Source organism: Trichoplusia ni, unplaced genomic scaffold, assembly GCF_003590095.1.
Source record: "Trichoplusia ni isolate ovarian cell line Hi5 unplaced genomic scaffold, tn1 tig00004318, whole genome shotgun sequence".
Lineage (NCBI taxonomy): Eukaryota > Metazoa > Arthropoda > Insecta > Lepidoptera > Noctuidae > Trichoplusia > Trichoplusia ni.
Window position 1 is genome coordinate 1 of NW_020800558.1, and position 11,235 is coordinate 11,235.

General features: G+C 55.4%; 1 protein-coding gene across 1 annotated transcript; it reads right to left on the reverse strand.

Moving 5' to 3' along the window:
* Positions 1 to 3,725: 3,725 nt before the first annotated feature.
* LOC113508264 (atherin-like) lies at positions 3,726 to 5,033 on the reverse strand. The gene has a single exon (XM_026891218.1). It carries the CDS (start codon positions 5,031 to 5,033, stop codon positions 3,726 to 3,728), a length of 1,308 nt encoding a protein of 435 aa, XP_026747019.1.
* Positions 5,034 to 11,235: the final 6,202 nt, after the last annotated feature.

The window sequence follows — 11,235 nt, forward strand, 5'->3', positions numbered from 1 at the left end:
CTAACCTAACCTAACCTAACCTAACCTAACCTAACCTAACCTAACTACCTAACCTAACCTAACCTAACCTAACCTAACCTAACCTAACCTAACCTAACCTAACCTTTTTTTTTTTTTTTTTTTTTTTTTTTTAGGCGGGGGAATCCTCATGGACACCCGCCCTCCCGGGGGGGAGGACGGGTAGTGTCAGACTCTTACTGACTAAACCTAACCGCCGGGTGACGTCAGCCGCGTTTTATGCCGGCACGTGGAGCTGCTTTGCATTACTACACAGTGCCGGCCGCGGGGATCCGCCGGCCGTTGAGTAGGGCCGGCGGCTCGCTTTCGCGTTCGTTTGTGGAGACCGACGTGTAAAGAGCGTCGGCCTCCTCGCCTCATACTGGGGTCGCACCCGTCACACCGAAATGCGACCCCCCGTCGCGGGTCTGTTTTGACGGGCGATATGCACCCCCGTGCCTATCGCCCAGACCCTAGTTAGGGCGGCAAGTTGCGCTCATGCGCAGCTCGTCGCCGCCCCACACGACGTCGGCGTATGGCGGGCGCGCTGGGATCTTCTTCCCTCGCGCGCTCCGCCGCCTCCTTCGCTGACATAACAGTCTCTGCGAAGGAGGCCAGTGCGTTCCACGCTGCACGACTGCTGATAGCTGACGCGACAACAGCCGGCAGCGCGGAAAGGGTCGTCAAGTTAAGCGCCGTCAGGAGTTCGGAGCGTGCTTCGGCAAAAGCCGGACATACGGCCAGAGTGTGCAATGCGGTGTCATCATCGGCACCGCACTCATGGCACGCAGTCGACTCCTCCCTCCTGACGACGCGGCACAAATAGTGCCCGAAGGCACCGTGCCCTGTGAGCACTTGCGTGAGGCGGTAGGTCAACGCGCCGTACCGCCTCTCCGCCCACGGTTGTAGGTGTGGGCGGATCGCTTCACAGATGCCCGCCCCGCCGTCGGTCGTGAGAGCCGCAGCTCCCAGTTCCTCAAGGTGACGAGGCGGGCTTGTCCTCTCCAGGTATCGAGCTGCCTCGGCGAGGGGTCGACGCCCCGGGACCGGAGCTCGGTGATGCGGGTGTAAAGGTCCGCAAGCACCTTTGCTTCCAAGTCCCAAGGCGGAGTCCCCGCCAAGGCAGTCGCGGCTTCATGCCCGACAGTGCGGTACGCACGGACGATCCTGATGGCGACAGCACGCTGCGCGCCAAGCAGGACCGCCCGACTGTCGGGCATCAGCGTCTTAGCCCAGATGGGTGCGCCGTACAGGGCCATCGAACGGATGACACCTGCATACAGTCGGCGGCACCCTACGTCGGGGCCCCCGACGTTCGGCAGTAACCTTCCGAGAGCAGTTGCGGCAGCCCGGAGTCTAGGCGCCAGCCTTCGGAAGTGCTCTCGGAAGTTGAGCCGCCCGTCGAGGACCAAACCGAGGTATTTCATTGTGCCTGACAGCGGGATACGAACACCCTCCACTGTCAGGCACGCGTCAAGTCCGGTGGTTGGGCTCCGGGGGCCGTGCAGCAAAAGCGCTTCGGTCTTCCCCAGAGCCACGTCGAGTCCTAGCATCCGGATGCGACCCACGACGAGTTGTACGCCGCAGGTGGCACGCCGGATGCATTCTGCGGGGGTTGAACCCCGCGCCAAAACCAATGTATCGTCCGCGTAGCAAACGACCCGCGTACAGGGCAGGAGAGCGCCCCGAAGGGTCCAGTCGTACCCGATGTTCCACAAGAGGGGCCCCAACACAGACCCCTGTGGAACACCGCGTCCCGTCTCCCACCTCTGCGGGCCGCTTGGCCCCGCGAACGATATTTCCCTCCCGGAGAGGTAGTTCGCCACGACGCGCTGCAAGTAGAGCGGCACCCCGTGGAATCGGAGCGCCGACTCTATGCACTGATGCGGCAGCGAATTGAAGGCGTTGGCGATATCTAGCGACACCGCTACCGCCACGCCCCCTCGTGCTACCGCATCCGCGGCGAACTCCTGGACTACTTTTATGGCGTCCACCGTGGACCGCCTCGCCCTAAAGCCATATTGGCAGTCCGACAGACTCGGACCAGTCCTATCTAGATGCCGGACGATGCGGGCAGCGATGACGCGCTCAAAGAGCTTGCCCGCCTCGTCCAGCAGGACAATCGGCCTGTATCCAGACGCCGAGTCTGCCGGTCGTCCCTCTTTGCGAAGAAGGACGAGCCGCCCAGTCTTCCAAACATCCGGGAATCTGCCCTCCTCCAAACAGGAGTTGAGCAGACCCCGGAATCGACTTTCGAGGGGCCCCAGTGCCAGCGCAAGAGCGCGCGCCGGCACTCCGTCGGGGCCCGGGGCGGTCTTCTTAGGGCGAAGGCGAGCGATGGACGCCTCCAGTTCCCCCTCCGTGATCACCTCCAGTGGCTCCGGCGCCTGAGGCGCGACCACCACTGGAGGGAGGATGTCTGTCCGGTTAGGAAACAAGGACGAGACGACGACGTGGAGCAGCTGGGCCTCCATGGTCTCCGTGATCGGGGGCCCGGCGGCGCGGAGCTTGTTCCGCGCCATGAGGTACGGGCGCCCCCACGGATCCCTGTTGAGGTCCTCCAGCATCTCCTGCCTTGCTCCCTCCTTGGCCTGTAAAATGGCCAGGCGGAGATTGCTCCTCGTCGTACGGTAGGCCTCATACAGCGAGGCCTCCCTCGTCTCGTCCCTGTCCGGTCTTCGGGCGTGCCTGGAGCGGTAGCGGGTGTGGGCCCGCTTTGCCCCCAAGCACGCCTCTCGGAGAGCTGCGATCTCGGGCGACCACCAGTAAACTGACCGGCGGTTCGGCCGCCGCCGGACGCGAGGCATCGCGGTGTCGCACACTAAAGTTATAGTGCGACGGAAGCGCTCTGCCTCGTCGTCGATTGAGCGGCCTGAGACCGCCGGCGTGGACCAGTCGGCCACAATGGCCGCCTCGATCAGCAGCTCTCTGTCCATCCTTTGTAGGGCCCATCGTGGGCTTCCCGAGTCCGGTGTAAAGCGCCGGATCCCGGGTCCCCCAGGAGTGGAAACGCTGAACCGTATATATCGATGGTCCGATAGCGTCTCCACCTCCTCGACGCGCCAATCGCGAACGCGCTCCGCAATAGACGGAGCGCAGAACGACACGTCGACGATGGACCCCCCGTTCTGCCGTACGCAGGTGTGGACCCTGCCCCTATTCAGCAGGGCAAGGTCCAATCCAAGGGCCCACTCCTCCAAAAGTTCCCCGCGCCGGTCGGTTGCCGGTTCCCCCCACGCCGTGCTCTTAGCGTTGAGGTCACCGAGCAAGATGACCGGGCGAGGCGACAGCGTCCGAACAAGGGCCTCGAGCTCGGCCAAAAACGACTCGAACTCAGCTAGACCCCTGTTCGGCGAGAAGTAGACCCCCACTACTGCGTACGGCCCCCACTTGACTGCGACATATCCCGAGCCCCTGCGAACAATATGCAGGGGCCGGGAGTCCGCGCCCAAGGCGCTTATGACGGCGACGGAGCCGTCGAGGTCCCCCGCCCAATTGGGACGAGGGGCAACATAGTATGGCTCCGCCGCCACTGCGAGATCAATGCCCCACTGCGCCAGCGACTGAAGGAAAAGATCCTGTGCGCCGGCGCAGTGGTTCAGGTTCCCCTGGAGGAGGAAGTGTGGACGGACGTTATCCATTACTGGTCGTCCATCCGTTCCTCCTCACAGGGTTGAGCCTGCGATGTGGCCGCATTGGGCACTTTCCCCAATGCGGCCATTTGTTTCCTAATAAGGGCCGGGGGAGCACATCCCCGGCTGCCCATTTGGTGGGCGGCACCGCGGCCGAGCTCGGCGCATATGGCGCACCTGGCTGGCTCTTTGCACACCGCTGCCTTGTGCCCGGGCATCGCGCAGCGATAACATAAACCGCTGCGGTCCGCGGGGCACATGCACACCGGCCTTGTGTGGCCTAGTGCTAGGCAGCGGTAACACTTCATCGGTCGTGCTTCCATCTGCACGACCGTCGCCGAGCTCCATCCCACCAAGAACTTTTGGGTCTTGGTGGTCACCAGCCTCGGTACCGCCTCCAGTGGGCATTTTTAGCACCGCGCTGAATTTCTGACCGGGGCTAGGCCTCAGGTCTCCCACCTTGAAACGGTCAGGCGCGCACTGACTTTGACGCGCGGCGACGTCGAGGATCTCCTCTCTGGTGACGGAGTCATCCAGGTTTGACACCCGGAGCTCCGCACACCTGATGGGTCTGGTGACCCGGACGTCACCGCCGTAGATGGCCTCTAGTTTTTTGGCCATCTCGTCAGCCGCCTCCTGACCGACATTCTTCGGGAGCTGAAGCACCCGAGCCCCGGTCTGCGCCTTCCTTATGCGGATGGGGTCCACCGCCATGTCGACCCCCATTGCATTAAGGTCGACCCCAGCCCTCGCCTTGGTTAGCACCGTGGCGTAGGTGAGGCCTTCCTTCTCCGCCTCTGGCGTTATGGTTAACACCACAGCGGCAGTGCGGGCAAGGCGTCTCTGTCGCTGCGCCCGCTTGCGACGCTGCCTTCCCGAGACGGCCTTCGGTCCCCCCTTCTTCTTTTGAGGAGGGGCTCTCGCCCCCCTCTCGGGCTGTGCCTTGGGGCGCTCCGGCGCCTTCGGCTTCGGCCCTTTCTTTTTCTTCGAGACCGTGGTCCACCCGTCGACCACAGTCTCTGAAGTGCTCGCAACCGGTGCCTCCTCCGGCGCCGGTAACGGAGCCGGAGCCGGCGTCGGTTGCGCGACCGTCTTAGCCTTCCCCTTCGCCGGTTTTGGGTCCGGCGTTGGGGTCGGCTTCTTCGCCAGTCTCGGCGCCGGCCTCGGCACCGGAGTCGGCGCTGGCCTCGGTGCCGTTTTCGGCGCCGGTTTCGGGGCCAGGGCTGCCTTCACCACCTGATTGTAGGCAGGTTTTGGCCCACTGCTCACCCGTTCCACCTCAGCGCGTCTTCGATCCGCCGCAAGGGGCGGGCGCATAATCGGCTCTGGCGGGAGTCGACTCGTTATTCCCGCCAGCTTGGCGTCCATCATGGTCCCTACGGACACCATGATGGCGCGCTGCATCGCTTCGAAGTCGAGGGCCCGCTGGGGCCGTCCGCTTTTCAACGGACTGAACCTTGCCCCGCAGCTCCTCGAGCTCTCGGCTCAGCCTGGCGTTTTCCGCCAGCAGCCCCTCGGGTTCCGGTGGACTTTGTCAGGGCGCGAACACCGCCCTGAATATTTTCCACCGCATCCTTTAGCCTTTTAATTAGGCAACCCTTTATATTTTTGGAGGTACGTGCTACCTCCAGGATTGCCATCAGGCTGTCGTCGATTGCTTCCTTGGCAGAAGAAGAGTCCGTTGGCTTTAGTCCGGAACTAATGAGGTCCCGGACTTCCGCTCTGGCATCCCTCCTCCGCCTTTCCTCCTCCGCCTTGTCGTCGAGCGTATCGGACGACTGCGCCGATTCCGCGGCGAGCCTCCGATACTCCTCTCGTTGCCTGTGAAGGCCGACATATCGCCCGTGGGTGACGCAACCGCGGGACCGTGTTGACGAGGCTATGGACGCCTCGCTCTCACAGTCCGAAGCGGCGTACGCCCCCACAGACATTCTGTCCTCCGAAGCATCCCGCCTGGGACGCTTCCGGTCGGACCTTCCCGAGGAGCTGTCACGTGAGTGACACGACAGCTCCTTCTCCTTCTCCTGGGGCGAGGCGATGCGCTCAAGCACCACCCGAGGCGACCTCGCCACCAAATCGTCAGCTAGACTCGGTCTACTAGTAGACCGAGTCTTCCTCCCTTCATCGACCTCTCCTTCCTTCGGTTTTTTAAATGTAGATTCCATTGGATTCCCACGAGAATGGGGGATTGGGTCGTCGTCCCCGGCCAGTGCCCCCTGTAGCCGGGGAAGGTCTAAAGTAACCCTCCGAGGTGCGACATGTGCCCCGTCGGGGGTCAACGCTAGGGACTGGTTTCCCACCAGCCATTCATCCCCTCGCCGCGTTGTCCAATAGCTTGGGATTGGGGGTTTTTTATAGAGGTTTTCCGTCCTCGCGGTCCAACCGGTTAAGGTAAGACCTCCGTTCCTGCGTAAGTCCACCCCTGACCTCGCTGCAGGTTTACGGTCTGGCCGACGGTGGTCTTAACAAGACCGCGTCCGGAGGCAGTGTAAGTGCACACCGGACCCGTCGCCCATCTCCGACTCCCCGCCCGCCGCCGCTACCCGGAATAAGCCCAGGACGCCGACGGGCTGCGACATCCAGCAAGCTGTAAACACTCACTGGACTCGCCCTACACCGCGCCCGCTGCCGCTACTCGGAGTACGTCCGAGACGCCAGCGAACGCCCACCACGCGAAGGCCGGGACAAAACCGACCCCCGCCAGTCTATCCCACAAGCTGTGGGAAGACATCCCCGCCCGCCGCCGCTACCCGGAATGAGTCCAGGACGCCGGCGGGCTGCGGAGTCCAGCAAGCAGTTGACACTCACTGGACTCGCCCTCCTTCCGACCTTCGGCCAACAAACAATGGCCGAAGTCGTCGCCGCTCCAGCTCTGCAAGCCACTCCTCGCTTGAGGAGGGTGAGAGCGAGCGTGTCCGGCCAGCAGTGGACACTGGCCGGACTGGCAGAAATTCGCCACGCACAACAATTGCCCCAACTCGCGAGACGATTATTGTGCCAAGGTCCAGTCCAACCTAACCTAACCTAACCTAACCTAACCTAACCTAACCTAACCTAACCTAACCTAACCTAACCTAACCTAACCTAACCTAACCAGTCTGAGTCCAACCGCGGACCTAGAAGGCAGCTAAACCCCAACGCTCTGTTTTATAAAAATCAAAAAAGTGGTTTTTTCGCGACCTACAACAGTGAAAGTATTATCAAAAGTTGCGTAATTGTGCCGTGCATCTAGTGGCGTAAAGTGTTTTTCCCGGAAAATTCCGGGAAAAAAGTTATTCGCGAAAAACTGAAAAACACGTGCACGTGGTGTTTTACAATAACAGTTTTTTCAAGATTGTGCTTAAACTAAAGTGGCAACATACGTGTTTTTTGTGCTCATTTTGTGGGCCATAAGAAGCCGCAAATTTTGACACTTGTTGGAGTGAAATCCGTTGACGGAGCACGAAGATATTCGGAATTTTCCGAATTTTCATAACCTCCAAAGTGCACGTGTCAACCTTAAATTCTGAAGCTACGACGCTGCTTTTTGGCAAGCAAGAAGACCTACACTAGTGAAGCTCGAAACCGTTTAGACCAGAATTTTTCGTCAAAGGGGGGCTGAGAAAACAATTATTAAAAAGTCAAACTTTGGCAGCAAATATCTCCGAAACTAAAGTGGAGACAGTGCTGTTTTTTGCTGTCGCCCGGTGCGCGCTAACCTGGAGAACACACCTGTAAGCAGAAGAAAATTTTAGAATAATTAAATTAGAAATTATCTTAAAAATAAGGAAAATTTTGATTTTATTAAATTTTTTTTAAACTTTTTCAAAAATTCCAAATTCTGTTTTTACCATTCGAAAGTACTTTTAATTCTGTAAATTTAGAAATTTTTTTCAAAATTTTAGCATTAAAACTGACAAAGTTATTTAAATTTCTAGATTTTTGCCTAGAACTCTAGACCTAATAGAAATTGTCAAAATTTTTTGCTTGCATTGTGTTATAAATACATATTGTAGTTGGCTGTTGCCCAAAGACGGTCCAGATAGGTCCAAAAACGGCCGAGATAGATTTCCAGACTTTTTATATTTTTCAGTCTGGAAACTTTGGAGCTCAATAACTCGGCCATTTTTGGGCTCAGACAATCAGGATTTTTTGTAATAGTTTTAAGACGAGCTAAGGATTACTATCCTTACGCTTTCAGCCGATTTCAGGAGCTGAAAATTTTCAGGCCTGAAAACCATTTCATTGTGTGCGGGAAGTCAGGCTGAGTGTTCCTGTGGAAACCGCATCTCTCTGCGGCCCGTGGTTGATGAGCTATAGCTGATTTAGTCCAGCGTTTGACAGCTCGGCGGCCATATTGTCAAATTTCAAACGCCGTTAGCTCTCGACCCCGTGGTCGTAGGAGACTGGGGATTTTTGCTGTGACCTTAGGGGAGCCCCCTCTTTCAGGCAGGCTACTTTTCAGGAGGTTTCAGGCGAAAAATTTTCAGCATCCTGAAAACGCTAGATTAGTATAGAATAAGTGATTGCCAGTAGAATAAGCCCAAGCACGGCTTTCTGCGACGTCTGGGAGTGGAGTTGCATCGATCTGAAGTTGTAATTTGACAGCTCGCGAACTGTCAAAACAGTTTTTTGACACACTGTAACTTCCGAACCGGTTGTCGTAGGAAGTTGGGGTTTTTTGCAGACACATTGGCAGATTGTTGTCTACATTTTAGGCTAGACAAAATTAGATTTAGACAGTCTGAAATTTTTTGCAATTTCAGCGGGCCTACATTATAGTCTAGATCAAGACCAGTGCAGCGAGCCCAAGCGCGCCAAAATACGCCCAATAGGTCCGGAGAAATCACATCCTTAAGTTTCCAGACAAATTGCACCTGAAAAATCTGGATTTTCGAATCGAAATATCTCCGGAACCCTTGGGGCTACAGAGGCGAGCTTTGGCTTGTTGGAAAGGTCTCATCGGAGGCTATTTAACGGTGTCATAAAAACTTCAAAATCTGACTGTTTAATTTTTTTGAAAAATTTTTTTTGTTTTTATTTTTATTTGCGTGTTCGTTTTATTTTTACCTGTTATTCAACTGTCTAGGATTAAATTGTTATTATAAATAGAATTAAGACTTTGTGTTTTCGACACCAGTTAAGACAAACCATTTGGTTTATATGTGAGTGACCCAAAAATTTTATATGACTTGTGTGACTGTTTACTTTCTTTCCTTTTTTCTTTTAATTTAAATTTATTGATATTATCTTATATTTTCAAACTCAGACTTGGTTTATTGACCATAGAAATTTATTGCGCCTTTTTGCAAATTTTTAAAATATACACTTTTACACTTTTTTAATTTACTTACCCGAACACCATGTTTAGGACTCCTAAGAAGATCCTCGCCCCTAAAACCCCATCACCGAAGGTGGAAAACTCGAAGGCCGGACCTTCAGGTTCCGAAGAAATTCCTAAGGTAGGAGTAAGGAGGAGTATCGGCGAATGGGAGAACGGAGCGATAACGAAATCTATCAGCCCGGTAAAAAGACCCGCCGAAATGGACACTAAGAAGCTCAAACCCATACTTCCTAAAATAGCAGCAACAAGGATCAGTACCTCCCCGAAAACATCTGAGGGATATAAGAGCAGAACCTCTGAAGCTAAGGCTTGCCTCCAAAGAGGAAACAACCTCCTAGAAGCCGCACGAAACCTGAAGACCGAGCTGAAAGAAGGGGTCAAAAAGGTACTGGAGAGAATGTTCCAGTTGACCAAAGAGGCGGAAGCCGTACCTAGGAACGAGGTTATAGTAACGGAGAAGGCAGAGACCGCAAAACCTCACAGTCAACCTGGTGCTGACTGGATGAAAAAGGTCGAGGAAAACACCAGGCTCCTAATCCTAAACACCGAAAGGATGGAGAAGCTTAGTGAAACGCTGGTCACTGAGCTCAAGGAGAGGGCCACTTACGCGTCTGTGGCGGCAACCAAAGACAGACGGGTAGCCCCTAGGACGCTCCACTCTATTGTGGTCACCTCCCAAGATGACCAGGACACTGGCGAGCAAGTCCTCGAAAAAATAAGAAAAGCGGTCAATGCCACAGACGGCGGTATCGAAATAGAGAAAATCAGAAAAGGGAAAGACCGCCGTATAATCATGGGCTGCGGTAGCCTCGAACAGAGAACAAAGGCTATCCAGAGGCTAGAGGAATCTCAGGCAAACTTGAAAGTGGAGTCAGTGGAGAACAAAAATCCGCTTGCAATACTGAAAGATGTTATGGCCTACAACACCGACGCCGAAGTCGTGCAGGCGTTGAAAAACCAAAACGGTGAGCTCTTCAGGGGTCTGGAGCAGCCAGTCGTGGAGGTTAAATATAGGAAGAGGACCAGAAACGCATTAACAGCTCATATAGTAGTAAGAGTGTCCCCCCAACTGCATCACAGGCTACTGGCCGCCGGGAAGGTCCGTATCGACCTGCAGAGTGGAGTGCAGGTGGCGGACCAATCGCCGCTTGTACAATGCTCGCGGTGTCTTGCTTACGGACACAACCGGCGGTTCTGTAAGCAGAGTGTGGATAAATGCAGTCATTGTGGAGGGCCACACCTCAAACAGGAATGCCCGGATTGGCAAGCAGCCTTGCCCCCGTCATGCTGCAACTGCAGAGCTGCAAAGCTAGACAACACTGAGCACAACGCATTTAGCGATCAGTGTGCGGTTAGACGGAGGTGGGATGCATTAGCCAGGGCTAACATAGCGTACCACTAAGGGCAACAGAGGGCACACCAGAGGATACGCAGTAGCTCAAGCGAACCTCCAACGGAAGGAACTGGCGACCACCGAACTCTTACAAGAGGCCAGTGAGCGAGGAATCGCATGGGCACTGGTCCAGGAGCCGTATGTGGGTGGATCGAGAAGTATGAGGAGCTACCGAGGAGCGAGAGTCTACCAGTGCGAGACTGAAGGAAGTGGGAGGGTGAAGGCAGCGATCGTTGTCCTCGACGATAGCCTAGACGTTATCCCCTACCCAGAACTCACTACGAATAACATCTGCGTGGTGGGGATCCGAACCAAAGCCTGGGAAATCACAGTAGCCTCCTTCTACTTTGAGCCCGATCAACCCATCAGGCCATACTTGGACCAGATAGCCCGAATCAAGGAGGTAGTGAGCACAGGAAGACTGCTGATAGGCGGAGATTCAAACGCCAAGAGTACCTGGTGGGGCAGCACCATAGAGGATCTCAGGGGAGAAGAGATGTCCGGGACCCTGGAAGAATCCGAGCTTCAGGTACTGAATACTGGAAGCGTACCTACCTTCGACACCGTTAGGGGTGGTAGGGTGCTGAAGAGCCATGTTGATGTCACGGCCTGCTCCATAGATCTTTTCGACCTGGTCGACGAATGGCGAGTAGATACCGGGATGACCAGCTCTGACCACAACACCATTTTGTTCCAGATCCATGTAGTCAAACAAAAAGGTACTAACATAATCCGTACAACACGAAAGTACAATACTAAAAAAGCGGACTGGGACAAATTTGGTGAAGTGTTGAACGAAGAGAAGATAGTTAAAAATCTGAACGGCCAGAAAATAGCGCAAATCATAGATAAAACAGAGCTGGAAGAAACAATAAGAGAATATCAAAACT

Bases quoted from the DNA above. Each gene is read 5' to 3' on its own strand.
- LOC113508264 (XM_026891218.1), bottom strand. From the start codon at position 5,033: ATGCAGCGCGCCATCATGGTGTCCGTAGGGACCATGATGGACGCCAAG.